General features: G+C 39.9%; 1 protein-coding gene across 7 annotated transcripts in view; it reads left to right on the forward strand.

The window, feature by feature from the left end:
* The first annotated feature begins 3,731 nt into the window (after nucleotides 1-3,731).
* pbx3b (pre-B-cell leukemia homeobox 3b) overlaps nucleotides 3,732-17,930 on the forward strand; it is a 58,952-nt gene continuing 44,753 nt past the window's right edge. For 2 of the 7 annotated variants that reach the window (XM_088299505.1, XM_088299520.1), the window contains exons 1-2: nucleotides 3,732-5,147; nucleotides 5,644-5,723. In XM_088299505.1, coding sequence (XP_088155631.1) covers nucleotides 4,900-5,147; nucleotides 5,644-5,723 — 328 coding nt within the window. In that variant the 5' untranslated portion in view covers nucleotides 3,732-4,899. The remainder of the gene's footprint in view (nucleotides 5,148-5,643; nucleotides 5,724-17,930) is intronic. The other 5 variants (XM_088299513.1, XM_088299528.1, XM_088299548.1 and 2 more) reach the window with 3 other exon arrangements.

Genomic DNA, 17,930 nt, shown 5'->3' on the forward strand with positions numbered 1-17,930 from the left:
GTACTTCAAGGTCAAACAAATGAACCATACTAACTGCTAAAGACCTTTCTCTTTTCTTTCTTTCCGAAAGTGGAATTTCACATGCACTTTTCTGATAAATAACTAAAGTTAAACAATCGCAGCATATTTTGGACACATTGAAATTCTGTCTGTGTCATGCGTGAGTGACCAGTACTCAAGTTTTTTCAAGCAGACTGTTCCACTCTGACCGTTTGAAAACTCATAGCATTCTTGGAATGCTCTGTTTCGATCTTCTTTGTGCCACACTCTGGGTTGGCGCTCTGACTGGGAACACGGAGCGTCAGAACATCAGGCAGGACAAGTTAGAAGCTCTACAAGAAAGATTCAAGGGTTGTGGGATAATGGGGAATTGTCAGCAAAGTGTTTGTAAATTCAAAGAAAGGGAGCCTGCTTTGCCTCTTGGAACAGATTGAATATCCCAATATACCCGAATTAAAAAATTGGGAAAAAAAAGTACACTATGCATAATTTGTACTGTTGTTCGGATAACTTATTGGCTGTATAAAAAATGTGACTATGCTGCAGTTCCTAAAAATCAATCTTGCATTTTAAAAGTATAAACACATCAACATTTATGTTAATGACAATTTCTTAACTGTTTAATTTGTAATTATCTCAATTAATTATAATTGAATTATTATTGATTTTGCTTTCAAGTCTTTTGCTTTGATAAATAATCTTCGTCACCAAATGTATGGTGCATTTGACTGAATGTAAATTTGTTTAATTAATTATTGATAATGTTAATTATTAATACATGTATTCATTATCGGCCCTTTACTGATATCATGACTTCAATATAATGGTGACAAGTCTGGAGTTCAAGTAAAGTTCAAGTGTGCCTTTTCAGGTTTATGCTTACATATCTTTCATAAAATTTAAGTAATGAGATTTGTTCTCACTAATGTTGTATGTTTGGAATGAAACACATTTAAATTGTTAAATGGTCCGTTATTTCTGTTGTCATCATGTGTTTCATTGTGGTAAAGAAAATAAAATAAAAAATCACCCAAAGTATTATTATCGGCATTGGCATCAAAAAGAGTAATTGGAATTGTATTGAATCAAAATCTTCTGATACCACTCATCATTAGTGTCATTGCTTCGTTATATAATATTAATAACAACCTCAACTTCAACTTCAGAATTAGACAATTTTAAAATAAATCTGACTTACTTGTGGCATAATGTAATAATAAGTAATCCGGTGAAAATATGTTGCACGTGTTCCTAAACGAGTTCATATTCTATGGCGAACACTCATTTTTCAGTTACCATCCATCCATCCATTATTAGGACCGCTTCTCCTCACTAGGGTCTCGGGGGTGCTGGAGCCTATCCCAGCCGTCTTCGGGCAATAGGCAGGGGACACCCTGAACTGGTTGCCAGCCAATTGCAGGGCACACAGAGACGAACAACCATCCGCGCTCTCATTCATATACCTAGGGGCAATTTAGAGTGTTCAATCAAACTCCCATGCATGTTATTGGAATGTACGAGGAAACCGGAGTACACGGAAGAAACCCACACAGGCACGAGAAGAACATGCAAATGACACACAGGAAGGCCAGAGCCAAAATCAAACCCACGGCCTCTGCACTGTGAGGCCATCGTGCTAACCAGTTGGCCACCGTGCCGCCATTTTCTAGTTACTTCATGTCATAAGTTTGCCTCGTACAGTGCACACATTCAATCTCCGAACGGGCAAAAAAACGGAACGATTTTCACCAAGATTCATTTGGAGGTCAATAGAAATATGATAATCATGTTCTGAAAATATTAAGACGAAACTTGCAACATTTTTTTTTTAGTTCATGTCATAAATTTGCCTTACAGTGGACATATTCCATCACCTATTGGGAAAAAAAAGTGACGGATTCACACCCAAATTTATTTGGACTTAAACTATTTGAATGAAACTTGCAATATTTTGGATAATATTAACATCCAAAGCGTAAGTATAGTGCTACAAGAACCGCCTAAAACAACATCTTCCACCTGAGCTAAATATAGCCTGAATTTAAATCACAACACTCACAGAGAAAACTCCATGATTCTGTTTCAACAACTCAGAAACAAAGTCTTCTCCATGGTTTTCGTGAAATCCATGTGCGCCCTTGCACTCTCACACCAGACCAAGTTATAATTGCTTTGCGTAGCCCAAGTCAACGGCGCGGGCGCAAGTCCACATGCACCTGGGCAAGTGGTTTGTATGGGTGAAAACGATCACAAGTCCAAACGCACGTAAGAAAATAATCCCAGAGAGCAACCTCCCCAACCAAAGCTATTATCTATGTTATCTTTTGGAGTCTGCCAGGCTCGATGCCACTGAGAACTACTCTCAGGAGAATCTGCTTCACCTGACGGAAGCGATGACAGAAGCGTTTTTAAAATCATCTGACGGACTGACAATTACAATTTGGTTCAGCTTGAAAAAATGAACGACCGATGATGTCGGACAAGTGCCCAGGCCACTGATGAAGACCTGAATATTTACAATTTTTGTTCAAGGTGTTCTTTGTAAATAAACCAGCAAGACCGGAAAATACACATCACATTCAGGCAAATTTGTACTCTTGTGAGTAGGGGTGGAATAAGTCTTTGAGTAATTTGAGCCCCTTGAATAAAATAAACTGCTCAATCTATTTTTCTACCTTATTATGTGTACACTGTTTTGCAGTCCAAACACAAGTGTTTGTCTTCCTATGATTATCATGGTTAGAAAATAATGATGATATAAATTACAATTAAACTCTCTCCAGAAGTAATTTATGGATTCATCGATTGAATTTAGGAGTCTAAATATGCCGATGTAGTCAATCCAAACTAAAGAAAATACCTTCTTTGTTAAAGGCACAGTTTTTGGAGCAGTACATCTCTGATCTCATTGTGCAGTTCTGCCAATTACTATAATGAGTTGCCTGTAGGAATGCTACATCCCTCCATAAAGTTTCTTCATGCGTCCTGTTCAGGGTCGGCGGAAATCTGGAGCCTATAGCCTAGCTTACTTCAGACAAAAGGAGGACTACAACATAGACCTGTTTAAAGGCAATTACAAGGCAAATTCAGAGACAGAACCATTCCCACTCATTCACATCACGACTGAGTAGGAACTGAACCCACTGTGCTCTGGCTCTACAAAAGTCTGGTATCACCATGCACCCTAACAGTGAGCTGAATAAAACATGTTAAAAATGTGTGCGTTCATATTTTTTTTTTAAGTTGCTAAACATTCTTATATTGGCTGTTTCATATATTAAAGTTTTTGTGATATTTTTAGTTCACATTTTATTTCATTACAATGGCCACAAAAGCTGCATAATTTGACAAAAACATGTCAACTCAAGTAGTAAACTCACCCCCCTTATCAAGTCGTGTTCTTCTAAATGTTTGGCTCCAAAAAGCCCCCTCAATGAATGTACAGTACAGTATACTTGGTGCCTCGCATCCTACAGCCCAAAACGTGTCTGCTGCCATAGCAACTGCGGAGGAGCACAGAGCAGCGCCGCCTGTTTTGTGCAATGGATGTCGCTCTTAGCAACGACCAATCACAAGTTGCCATTCTTTTTTTTTTTTTGTGCAGGGGCAGTGTGAAGATGGAGGGATTGAGTGGGTGGGCTTTGGCCATCATGCATCTGCCAAGCAATAGGACGCGCGCGTCGTCACTCTTGCTGCTTCTAGACGTGGATTGGTGGAGCCAGCTTCATTTTGCAATCATATAAACATGTCTGCTGCTCGCGCAGAGTGTGAGCCAAAGCCTTAGCAGGAGAACGCGCCGCTCTACATCAAACTGCATAAAAGTCTCGTTATGTATTTGCCTGCCTTGCTTGCAGGAGTAAATCTTGATTACTGCGCGGGAATATGCACATAGCTGCAAGAGGACGGCTTCCCGCGAATACTGTGCTTTCATCATTATAATCAGCTGCCTAACTACTCGCTCGTATCATTTTGGGCTTTTTCGCTGCTTGGGTGAGAAGTGACAGGAGCGTAGACCCCTCCTCTGTTGGGCGGGGCGTACATTTCATTTTGTATTTTGTGTGTGTATTTTTTTTCTCTCCCCCCTCGTGTTGCCTGCTCTGACACGTCTGCACTGAGTGAGTGGCATTGGCACACTGTCAATCGCTCACTATCAAACAACATAAAACACACACAGGCACACAGGCTGCACCTCATAAATTTTAGCAAGGCAAGGTATTTTTTTTATTTTTATTTTTTGGCGCATCGCTTTATAATACAGCGCTGCATCCTTATTAATTTCGTTGCTGCTTCTTTTTTTAAAGCAGGCATCTCACAACTTTTTCTGCATTTTTTTTATTTAAAAATCTTCGGACACCTCCATATTTTTAATACATGGACTTCATTTCTGCACGAAGGTTTTTCTTTTACAAAGAATTATTTGCAGCGTTGGATATTTTTGCCTCCCGATGAGGATTTTTGTGGACATTTTTGTAAGGAGATGCACTGGGAATCCCACGAAGAGCGCCAATAAATGAGAGATCACCAAAGGAGCAATTGTTTCCACAGCCGTCAAATCCCTCAGACACAGAGAAGATACATTGGCGTGAAGAGTCGCGGTGGATAAGATGGACAACCTCCGACAATTTTGACAGTAGAAGTTTTGCATTAAATAACCATAATAAGGTAGTAATCTTCAAACGCCGTCTCCCGTTTTGGCACTTTGGACCGCGCGTAAAGAGACAAGCGTCAACTTGGACACGTTTACGCCACCACGCCGCTGTGATATATATATATTTTTTTCTTTTTTGCATTGTTTTTTTCTGTTTTGTTTGGTTTTGTTTTAACAAAACCATCTGTGTTTTGGGCCACGCTGCCGTGCACCCTTATTATCTTCGGCACATGTTTTAGCCCATTTCGTCTATGAGTTTTTCAATTTGTGTGGCTCAGTGCACGGACTCTTTAGCGGCTCCGATGGACGATCAAGCCCGGATCATGCAGTCGATCGGCGGCGTCAGTCTCGCCGGTCACTCGGTCCAAGGGGGCATGGCCCTCCCGCCTCCACATGGACACGATGGCACCGACGGCGACGGACGCAAACAAGACATTGGCGACATTCTTCATCAAATAATGACCATAACTGATCAAAGTCTGGACGAGGCGCAAGCAAAGTTGGTTGTTTTTTAATGATTTGGTAACTTCTACACCCCCCTTTAGAGAACACGCGTTATTATCATTAAAACATGCCCCCCAACGCTAGGGTGCGTTTAATGACAGTGACAATGATCAGGTGCATTTAGCGCCTCATAAAGCTTAAGCACATGAGAGGGTTGTCACTGTGCAGACAACAGTTTTTAATTGACATGATTGTCTGTCAACGCAAACCCGACTCGTGTTGTTCCGAAAGTTTATGTACACACGTCCTCTTGTTGCCAAACAGTTGTAAAAGTAAAACTGAAAATATCTCAGAAGGTTCACTGAACACATCAGTCAAATTGGGCATCGAGTTTTATTGGCGTGGTGTTTCGTTTGACCCAATATTGGCTGCATTGTTTTGTCACATTGGACATCTATTAAGCGATCGTTTTGGGTTAATTATTTATCATTAATAGTGAAAATACGACTTATCAGTGAACTTATATCAATATTTCCTCTTGTCTTATACTGAAACAGGAAACATGGACTGAACTGTCACAGAATGAAACCAGCACTCTTCAGCGTTCTCTGTGAAATCAAAGAAAAGACAGGTAAGCTTTTTCCAAATCTACTTATTAAAATAAGGAAATATTTAATAATTGAACTGCAGCTCAATCGCACACGTTTTCCTGTCGGTGACCTTTGTCCACTTTACTCAATCACTTTTTAATTATGACAGTAAACAGTGGAAGTACAAAGAAATATAATATCTTATAAATATTATTTGTTATTATTTAATTCTTTTTTTCTTCATCTATCCAAACCCCACGCTACCTGCTGAAAAAAAACACACTCACTGTGTTTCAGCTTTTAAATCCCACACACATGCCCTACTGTGTCCGACTGTATGTTCCATAACATTTACAGTAGACATATAATGGCAACAATACTCTTGGTCATCTTGTTAATATTTTACTTCATTCAGACATATTTTTAATTTTCCGTGAATTTTGGAAAATTCTAAATAACACATTTAACAGAGTCACTATAAATGCTAATTTTGGAGAATTGTTCTGTCCAATTTCACACTGACAAACAATGAAAATCTTGTGTATATTTTCGTGAAGCGCTTAATACGTATGTGTGTTAATGTAATGAAACCTTTTTGATTGATAGTGTCGCTGATTATTCACAGTGTAATCATGCAAAACAAAAGTTCAAAGCTGCCACAAATTGACCATATACATATGCTGAAAATTTCCCAAAATTCACTTATATCCAAAATACTTTGTAGGAATATTTAAATTAAAATTCAAAACGGATTCTTACATGTTGAATTGTTTAATCTCACCAATTACAAATGTTTTTGAAATTTCTCCAGCAACAATGATAAGACTTTCAAACTATTGCATCTCACATAAGTAGATTTGTCACGTGATACCAAAACAATAAGTAAACAAATAGAAATAGGAAGGAAACATTATTGTGGGTTTGGAGTAATTTTAGCACCCCCGATAACTTGTCAGATTTGTGACCTTTGTGCGGTTTATGAGGAAATTGGCTCGGGGGAGATCATAAAAGTTTATGAACTCCCCCCCACTCAGGTGCCGGTCACAGAGGCAGACAGAGGGTCTGCATTCGAGCCGAGGTGCTCAGCTTTTTGTCGCCTGTTAAGACAAAGCAAGAGAGCAGGAGAAAAAGGGAGGATGTTGTTGCTCAGGTAGTGTGACAGTTTTTATTTGCAAGTAACGTCCCAGTGAACTGTAGACTTTCTAGAATTAAATATAAAGTGTGTATATTTACAATCATGCCTCACTTAACGACCTCCACTTAGGAATAAGGCAAAATCGGGCTACTTGTTTGTTGAAAAAAATACATTATTGGCTCATTCGGAATGTTTCTGCTTTCAATTAATTGACACAGCCACAAATACAAAAATTGTACATAAAAAGGTGAACGCCCGTGTATACATTCAGTAAATGTCCTACATAGGGGGACTGTGGATGTGCAAGGTAACTTGTGGTTTGGAGTCACTGACAGAGCTCAGCTGGTGTAGTGGCCTTGTTGACCGGCTTGTTATTGCAGCACACAGTGCACCTTTCACTGGCCCACGTAGCATCGCTCAGAGGGATTCCTTGGCCCTTTTCATGTCTCCTCAAATGGCACACGGGGAGGGGGATTGGGCTGCGTGTTTGCTATGGAAATGATCGTTAATACTGAAACCAAAAGAAAGCGTATGGCGTATTTTAGAAAATCATTGTTTGGGACAAATACAATGGCAAATATTTGCTTGAACGCTGAAGTGCACGAAAAAATTAAACATGTGATGATGTAAATTAATTTCAAGTTGCATTTGAGAGGAGGGCAGGCGACAACATTGTCAAGCAAAAGCAAGACGTTTTCAGGACTGTTTAAAACTTTCTGACTCTTTAGTTTTTGTCAAGCGGCAGCAGATTTCTGCTTTACTAATGCCCTGGAAGTATTAATTCACTTTGATATGCTAATCAAGCATTATGCAAGAAATGAGATTAAGTGGCAGCTTGAAGTCTTTTGCCTGTCACTAAATTTAGTGTTTTTAGGAGGAATTTCACCCTCCTCCCGCACTCACCGACCCCCGCCGCCACAGGCAATTTCTTGAGATTTGCTTTCCGATGAATGCATATAAGAGGTATTCTTTCCTTAGACCTTTATTATCTTTGCTGTAAAAAATATCAGTTAAAATATAAACTCAACTAATTGATTCCCAATCATTTTTGGACAAGGGGGAGCTTCATGTTGCGTTTTTGGCCGCGAGTTGTATACGGTGAATGCATTCACAGAAAATTGCCTGCCATTCAGATGAGTTTTGCAGTTATTCCCGTGCGCTGGGTTTATTTTAACCTGCTGGCGACTCCCCTGTCTTGCTTTTTCATGCTTGGAAGAGTGGCTCACAGTGGCAGCAGCAGCGGGAGCGGCAAGAATAACAAAGGTGAAAGATTACCTCCATATGGTATTTCTGACCAGGAAGAGAGAGGTTCTGTTGCAGGACTCCTCTCTGAAGTGAGGTTTAATCAATAGAAAGAGATTACAGAGAACTATTACAGGCTAAATCACGGTGCGCCACTGAGAGGCTTAGTCCTCTCCACAGCTCTCTCAGCTGCATCGCTCTGCTTTGGCTACGTATTGACTTGTTGTTTTGCTGACCTTTGACTCATTCGGTTCCAAAACAGGAGGTGTGCTCTGCAAAATGTACTACTGCAAATTAAGACAAGACTACATTCGCATGACTCTCGCTCTATGTTTGAAAAGCTGAAGATGCTTTCAGGGATGCTTATCAGTGCTTACATGTTAAATGTGATGCTGAGCTGGGGAGACGGTGTTAACTAAATACAGGCCAAGATGAGGCTGTAATTAACCACAAGCAAGGCGGACTAAAAGCATTACCTGCAGTAAATGGAGTTAGGAGATAAGCATTTCTGAAATCTGTTGGGAGCGTTTATTTCAATGTTACTCGACGAACCTAATGAGGCAGCTCGTATCAATTGGTTTATTGTCATGATCAATGCGGGGTTGGTTATTATTTTATTCAATTTCTTAGACCATTGATACTGCTGTATCTACCCTCCGACCATAGTGTGTAGTGCTTTAATGCGGACTCTTTCATTTTCAACTCTCGACGTTACCATTTGGAATACGGATGAGAAATTCACCTTTTTATTTGCACATTTGAGTCGCGTTACTTGGATTCTCAGTCCGAATTTAGAAATCAATCAATACTAATAATCAAGCCACTAAAAAAAAAACCTGTCCTTTTCAGAAATGCAAGGACAAATAAATATAATATATATATTTTTGTCAAAAATTAAAAATGGTTTATTTTAATAATAATAATAACTTTCATTAAAAAAATGTGAATAACATTACTGATTATTAAAAGTATCATTTTGGGTAAAAAGCTTTTGGTATGTGTGCTTCAAACCAAACAGGAACAAAAAACGGTAAATGTTTTTGAATCAGGGCATTTTTGGCAAAAAAAAACGTACATTCAGTGGTTGTCTAATATATTTGTTGAGCAATATACCCATTTCTTTCTGCTTAAAGCCACGCTGCAAAATATATCGGATATAATGGGGTTTTATATTTTCCCCGTTTTGCCTTTGTGATTTTACTGGTGTCGAAAAAAGCTCCAGTGCGCTCACAGGAGAGAACAGCAAGCTATTCAGCAGCAAAGACAATTGACTTTGGCTGCTTTTTGTCTCAGGGAGCCCTGTGATGCGGCTGCAGTGACTAGATAGTGTTGTGCCCAATGGCTCGCGCACAGCTGGGTTCCTGACTGGCTTCAATAGCGGGGCTGCATGTGTTTCCTCTGCTAAAGCACGATGGGGACACGGGAAGATATAGCTATTATCTACACAGCTCCCAAACACCCTCCGATTTGCCATCAGCAAAGAGGAGATGAAGGCGAGCCAGACAAAGAGAGAGAGGAGACCCCAAAAAAAACAAACAAAAGAAAGAATGTATCAGTTTCATTTGGAAGGCTAAATGCCTTTGTCCTGTGGCTATAGATGTCTTTGCACGGCTACTATCGGGCTTTTGCACAATGATCCAGTGGTGTCTCACCATCTGCACTCATCTTGCACATGTCTCTCTCCCTCGTTTGCTTTCTTGCCCTCCTCCTCTGTAGCTTGAAGCGTTTTTCGCGGGCTCCTGCACGATCAACAGCTCATAATTGTTTTTTGCACATACGTTATGCAAATGAGTCTTTATGGCAACTGGCATAACAATTAGCATCCTCCAACAATATTTTAGTAGGTTAATTGCAAAATTTCTGAATTGTACATCTGAGCTGTTAATTAGGCATGACAGAGGTGGTGAAATAGTTATCTTCAGGCGGTGGCAGCCAGCAGAGGCTGCTTGGGATGCAAAAGGGAAGGATTGATTGAAATGAGTTTGCAGCGCGTGGCTGCTGCAGATTTTCCTTCCCTGTGCTCTCTTACCAAAGTAAAAAATGTCAACATGAAATAGAACAAAAGAGGCTCTCAAAAGTTGACCGTAGTAGAAATAGACTCCTTCTGACTTGATATAAAATCTACCAAATAATACTTTAAAACAGAATTTGAATCTAAGTTTCCTTTTTTTTTTTCAAAGTCACAGTTGCGTTGTTCATAGTTTATAATAAATATGGAAAAAAGTAATAATTGACTTTGCAAAAATACTTCACTTGCAAAAAAAAATAAAAAATAAATAAATCAACAAAGAGTACCAAGCGAGCCACGATACAGCTTTCTGACGTTCCACTTGCTACAAGCCTTGCCTTTTTCCTGAATTTTTTTTTAACTTTACTCTCCTGCATTATATCTCGAACGTCCTTCGATGGGCGAGCTACTATGCACCATTTGCAACGTCACCCAGCCAGTTATTAGTACTATGCAAAGAGGGCTTGAGTGAGACTGGTGCAAAGCAAGTCCTCTCTTTGTAATGACTCTGCTATTTATAGGTCCCTATTTCATTAGCTCGAGTGTTTCCTCCTGGGACAATAGACACCATGATGTTCATTTACTCTGTACACATTACATGCGGACAACTAAATGACCGATCATTTGTGAGTGCAGGGATGTAGGAAAGAGTCTGGCTGTCCTTTGCTGTCACTCTCCTTCCTTGTATTGCCGAATGCGCTTCCGTGTTGCATTGTTCACATTGTTGTGAGATTTTGGGGTTTACCTGCAGATTATCCGTCAACATTGTAGGTTGAGCGAAAAAGATGCCAATTCAAAATCCATTTTGTGTCACACATACCTGTACTTTGATATCATGAAAATAGATCACCACTGTTTTCTTCGATACTTTATCCAAAACAACAAAGGGAAATATATATTTTTATGTCCCTCACTTACAAGGAAGAAAATGAAGACCTCCTCCCCATGCTCTACCGTTCAGCGTTTCCCTACATTAGAATGATGTATTGAAGGCAGAAACAGGAAAAAGACGGCAATGCAATGAAATTTTAATCAGCGTCTTCTGCCGCTTTAATAAGGCAAATAATTCTTATTGGCTGCTGTGTTAAGATTTCTAATATTTAATTCATAACAACCCTTGCATTATTCTGTGTTAGCCTTGAGTTAAGCGTCACACTGCTGCCTTCCAGGAGGCAACTGTGGGGAAAATGAAGTGCACACTGCGCGTTTTTCTATATGAGTTGAGGCACACTACTATTAAATTGTTTTGATGTTGTCTTGTGAAATAAAATATGCATGTATAATACCTTTAATTAACTATTGTACAGGGAGACTGCAATGACCCCAGCCGCTGATCAGTGCATAAACACAGACTCTCCTGCCTTTGTAATTTAGCGAGCTGTCAGTAAGGTATGACCATTGGCTGAGCATACCATTTTTTTCATTATTATTCTAAGTCCTTGAAGTGCATTTTTGTGTCTGAAGTAATGGAAAGATGGCAACGGGCCAGCAGGCTAGGTGCTGGCTCATGTTACACTGAAACAGCGGGCCCTGTTTTCGTCTCTCGGTGAAATGGCTTAATTGGTGTCAGAGCCCCGGGGATAAAGGCTTCTTGCTCTGAAACGCAGCCACACAGGCCCTGTCTTCCCTCAACCAGCAGCAGCGGCCGGCGTCTGCTGGTGAACGAGCACTAAGCCATGGCTTAACAATACCAAATGATGTTTGGGATGACAGAAATTAATATGCGCTTGTTCCCAGAAAGCTATGATTAATGACAGCGAGCGGGGGAATGCTGTTCCTCTCTTTGATAGGCTTTGAAAAACAAAACAAAAGACAGAGATACAAGGTTCTCTTCTCTTTGCAAAGTGGAGGTCATCAAGAGTACAGAAATGTACTAAACTTGGCGCTAAGCAGAGCAAAGGAACGTCTAAGCCTGGACATGGCTTATAATTACAACTGAGAGCATTTTAAATATCCTGAGCGTCACACTGATTGTATTTTTCATAACATAACGCTCGATGATTTAAAGTGATAATATGGCTGAATTGGCACTCAGTACACCGCAGACCGCGCCAAGACAGAACAATCCTAATTTGGATCTGCACCAAATTGTAGTCCTTCATAGATACCCACATCATGCATATGTCTGCATTTTGTCATTAGGGTTCATGCATAATTCAGTGAGAAATTAAAGAAAAGTGCCTGCTCTCATTGTAAACAAAACGAAATGAAAATCCCCATATTTACCTGCACCATCATTTGGTGACTCTTCTTTGGCTCAAGCCCCCTTTCTAAAAAAAAAAAAATCTATTATATTTACAATAAATGCCTATATTAAAATCCTACGTACATAAAATGGTTAAAATGAATCACTCCCAATTTTAAAAAGGGAGTCATTCCATTGTAATTGTATACACAGAGACACACACATATTGAGCCAGCGCAAAACGTGTCAACAAAATGGTGGTGCGCTGTTGCCATGATAATGATCTGTATCTGTTGTGTCCTAGGTGGAGACACATGAATATTTAATTGTGCCTGCAAGAGCGAATCCCCATTCCCTTCTGTTCCTTTCTTACTTTCTCTTCTGTAATGTGTCCCCCTTCCCTCCCAGGTACTTTCTCACTAAGTAATGGTGAATTAAAATGATATAAATTGCAACGTAAGGCTTTTCGCAGGACGTTTATCTCTACAAAATGCAGTTTGAAATTGAAATGGCAAGTTTTGTCAACCGCCATTCTGCTGACTTGGTGCGTGCGCCTCACGCTGGCTTCTTGAAATAAGCACTCCCTCTGTCAAAATGATTGATGCGCATTAAGCATTCACTTTTTACATCACGCCGTTCCGGAAGATGATGTGGGCGCAAGGATATGAGTTAAACAGTGAATGAGTCTCCTGTTTTATTGATCCATTTGTAGTGCAGGTGCGCCTAAAGACGGTTGGCAGCTTTGACCGCCTGTGTCAGCGATGCACAGCGACAGTGAGCTCTCATCCTCATTGTGGGTGCATTTGCTTGATCAAAGAACAACAGGGATGGTCCCGCGCATTCTTGTCATCTTGCATTCGAAGGAAACGGACAGAGACCACCGTCCTTAGGTTAGGTTTTTGAGCCCTTAACGCAATTAAGTAAAATCTTTCCATGCAAACAGAATCAGTTGTTGAGGGACAGGAGGTGTGGTTCCTCTCCTCTAAATATTCAGCATTAGTTGTTAAATTGTGTGTGCGTGTTCGTGTGGGTGTGTGTTGGCAGGCCTGATATGCTGCAGTGTGAAGGTGAAGTGTGTGATGCTTGGAGATGCCTGTGTAAGTATGCAGAGCACGGAAAGCGTCTCCCGGGTGCTGAAGGAGAGCATGGAGTGGCAGAGTTAATTTATTTAATGACTGAGCGTCTTATATCTCCCAAGCCCTGATTAGAATCCATGCTTGATGAGGGAAGCGATAGAAGGCTTTGCACTGCCCCAAGGCCCTTGCACATACATTCTTCTTTTGCTTTTTTTTTTTTTTTTTAATCCTCCCCACCATCTCCGTAGACTTTTGTTTTATGTATATAAAAAAAGAAAAAAAAAGAAGAAAGAAAGCAGGACTACTTCTAACTTGTTGACAACTTTGGGGCTGTGATTAAGTCCATATACACACAAATGCAGGTACTTTTAAACCTTGCATTTATTTAGAGGAGAGGGGTGTTGATGCTTTTTGAACTAATGCTATCAGTATCACTGAATGACTTTTTGGTACAGATGAGAAAAAACAGTCTGCCTTTTCGTTTCCTTCTTTTAAGTATAATTGAGTGGTAATTATACATAATAGACTAAACGCAGGAAATAAGACAGAATTATATTACTATAATATATATATATATATATCATCAGCAATGTCTTTAACATCACTTGGAGCTTTAACTCCTTTTACAACTTTATGTTACAGTATGACAGTTTCAGTATAGTTTCAATATAGTCCACATCTACATTTCCGAGTTTCTTCTTTTGGAAACATCGTGTGTTACATTTTTAAAAATTACTTTCGTCAAGACTTGGACTCGGTGATAGTGCCCTTATTGTTAGGGCTTTTATACGTGCGTCTTTTTTTTTTGTTTTAATTCCATTCGTGCGGACTTTTTATTTTTACACCTCGTTGTTTGTGTGAACATGGAACAAATATGCATTTGTTTCTGTGCAAGTGTGAATTTGTGTGTGGCGGGCTCTGTGATAAAGACAAAGTGCTGGTGCACTCTATGAACGTGGGAAAGCCAAACAGAGTGTGTCACTTTGGCAGCACAGGCTGTCAGCTATGGGGAGCTGCAGTTGTAAAAATCATGACCTTCCTCTTTGCCAGCATGTCTCTCACAGAGCCAATGCTCTGCCCTGTAGATCTGTGCTGGCGGTGGGAGGGAATACAAACAACGGGGGGGCGGAAAAGAGAACCATAATTGTGAGTGGGTGTGGGTGGCAAAATAATGAAATACTTCTTGGAGTGATCATGAAAGCAAAGGTGAGGCAGCGGAACCGAATGGACGGGGGAAGAAGGTCAAAAAAAAAAAAAAAAACTTCCCGGCGTCTTTTTCCACAAGCTATCATCGGTAATGTCGCAGCAGCCTCACAAAGAAGAAATTATTTCTTCAGGCATTGCTGTCAAGTGTTATTCAAATAACACCAGCCTCACATTTGAATAACAGCCGACATTTTGAATTAATTAATCAGGCAAGATCGTCTGGGCCTTTTCTCATTAGTCTACAGGTCAGGCCGGGGAAGATATATGCGTTGGTGATGATATACTTGTCTTTAATAGTGATTTATGGAGATTTTGGATTGTACTCGATTTGTCAGAGGGCCTGCTAGTAGAAAAATAGGACAATGCATATTTCATTACCTAATCTTTGAGACGTTCCGTGATGTTGAAAGATACTGTCCTGTTGTTTTGATGCGCTTCTATAGTCACTCTTTTTTATTCAGGTGTGTGCACGGACACAGACACACACACATGCGGGCACACACACGCACTTTTAATCTCCTTTCATAGATCTTCCACATTTTACTTTTCCTATGCAATTAAGATCAAGCTGTAAATTATAACTGTGTCGTACTTTAATTATCACGGTGTAAAAATAGAGTTCCTGTCTTTGATAGGATTTCATTAACGTACTGAGTATTCCATGTCAAAGTCATAGTTTTTTTTTTTTTTAATGCAGGAAGATTTTAATTGAAAATGCTTGAAGTATTGCTAAAATGTGATTTTGCTTTATGCTGTGGGGAAAGGTTTTTACACAGATATGTAGCTTGAATATTAGAAGTGTGTGTTTTTATTGACTAAATATAGGCACGGATCTGTGAATGACAAATATATTTTGGTGTAATACAAGCATTGATGATCGAGTGACATTTTACGTTAAATATAATCCACGTTACATTTGCAATAGATTTTTACATGCCCGGGTAGTAGACATGCAGCAAATGCACCATGCGTCTGTGATGTGTTGCTAATCTGAGAGTGTGCGCCGCGAGTGTGTGCACATGATTGGAAGGATACTGCGAGCTGTTTCCATCGCGCCGAGCAGCCCACACAAAATGCACCAACAGCGGTGTGACAAAACATTGAAACAAATTGCTGTCAGGCTGCCGTAACAGCAAGTGCAGCGATTTTTATCTGACGTGTGGAAGCCCTAGACATGCAACACTGACATGTATTGCAGAAACACCTTTGAAAGACGGGCGATAAAAATCAGGATATGCCCAATCCTCTGCATAACAATGGCCATCATTATTTGATATTATTACTCCTTCCTTCAAGAGTCAGGCCAAGATAGAAAGATATGCATGTGTGGGTGTGTGTGTGTGGGTGTGTGTGTGTGTGTTTAGTCTTGATAATAAATGATCCTGGGTCCTTATTAGCATAGCTTCAGTACAAATGTACAGTTCAACTGAATTATGCGGCCTTATCAACGAGTATAGAACGCCGTTTTATATTCATACAGAATAATTTATTGCTCAGAGCAAAGGGCCTTGTTTTGTTTGCATCCTGACTGTAAGCTAATTCCAAGGTTAGGATATTGGTTTCGTCCGGTCTGCTCTCACTATCCACAGGTGGATCATGTTGACGACGCAGATGTATATGTACATCGGAAATAGTTATGTTGGTTTTTGTAATGACAAAACTGTCTTTTTTTAAATTTTTCTTTGTATTACTAAGCTCAAATTTTGTTGACTTTAGTAGTTTCCCACTTTTAACTATAACGGATAATGATCTTTACTGAGTAAACACTTTGAATTGAAATGATGCTCATGCTTAAAATATTTTCAGATACTGTGATACAAAGGAGTCACTGCAGGATGCACCATCTATTCTCTGCTGTATTGTTATTTTCTCCCTTATAGGTTCCTAATGAGGAATCGGCCCTCATTATGATTTTAAGGATGAGAGAGGAAAGCTTTTAATTAATGATATGTAAATGGTTCTGAATTGATTATGTTACAATATCAAGAGAGATGGGTAGAAGCTGTGGTGTAATATATTTTAATTAAGAATTAATTAAAAATGATGGCAATTTTATTGAGGCTCACAGAAATAGAAAAAAAAATATTCTCTGTCACAATTAAATCAGGCCCTGATTAAATAAACAGACATGAGCGGATAGTATTCATTGAGGAGTTATATATATTAAATCCCGCGAAGAATTATACTGAATATTAAAAAAATACGCATGCTTGTGGTGTGTCGTGGTCGACCGCAAGCTGGGTTGTCTGGGGTTAATGGTGATTTATCTCATTCCTAATTCATGAGATCCTCCTGGTCTGTGCTGTTTAGATCAATGGCACCACGTTTGCCTTTTCAAATTCAGCATCTACGATTAGATTTGCAATATGAAATTATGACACAAAGGCGGGTTTTTATCACTTATGGCCCGTGAATGCGTGCCTCAAACAATATCAGCCTGTTTATGAGGTTCAAAGATTTGTGTGAAGAAGATGATCCTCGTTAACCTTTTTAATTGCTGTCTGCTTTTCTTTCATTCATTCTTCAGGGCAGAAGCAAACACAAGACATTAGCTGCATTAATGGTGTGAGCCGCTATTAAAAGGAGCGAGGTCTTTGTTTTCTGCTAACTGTGGCATGCATGCGCTGTGCTAAACTCGGCGATCAATGGCAGAGAGGCTGCTATCACAGCACTTGGAGCAGGCATAGCTCACGGGGGAGGGAAGAGGGGGTCCCTGGTGGTTCATTTTGATTGGAGCACAGAGTTTGGTGTTGAAAGGCGAGGGGGAGAGACAGGCTGTTGGAAGCAAATCCCACTGGATCAGTTAGAGCTTTGCAACAAAAACACCTTGATTCCTGGGAACATTTGCTTTGGAAGAGGGTGAATTTAAATAAACAGGCAACCAGAGAACGCAATGATCTAAAGCATTTCTGAAGGTTTATGTGTTCAGAAAGAGGTAGCGCAGCGGAAGCTTAGAATTAATTTGCAATTCATGTTTCATGTAGCAGTAAATAGCTGCTGTGCGAAAGAGAAAATTGAACTCTGAATTGTTGACAGTGTTTGCTACAAAGCTCTCTTAAAAACAAAAAGAACATAAGGTAACAGGAGGTTTAAAGATGCCACCAATGCTGAAGGTTTGTGTGTACACGTGCGTGTGTGCATCTATGCTTGTGTATGTGTCATCTGAGGGATTTTATGAGCTAACCAATCTGTTCTGGGTGGCATGGAGGATATGCGATTGCCGAATGGATTATTAGTCCTGGTCCATGCTCATACCATGTCACATGTAACGGCTTGGAGGCGACATGAGCATTCCCAACCATGATCTACAGAGAAACAGATCGTTGGGGGGGCAGGCATATACATATGTGCATATACTGGATACTGTGAATTCACACAATTGTTGGACAGAGAATC

This window comes from Idiotropiscis lumnitzeri, chromosome 1 (genome assembly GCF_059441095.1).
Source record: "Idiotropiscis lumnitzeri isolate Australia: NSW breed Sydney's pygmy pipehorse chromosome 1, RoL_Ilum_1.0, whole genome shotgun sequence".
NCBI lineage: Eukaryota > Metazoa > Chordata > Actinopteri > Syngnathiformes > Syngnathidae > Idiotropiscis > Idiotropiscis lumnitzeri.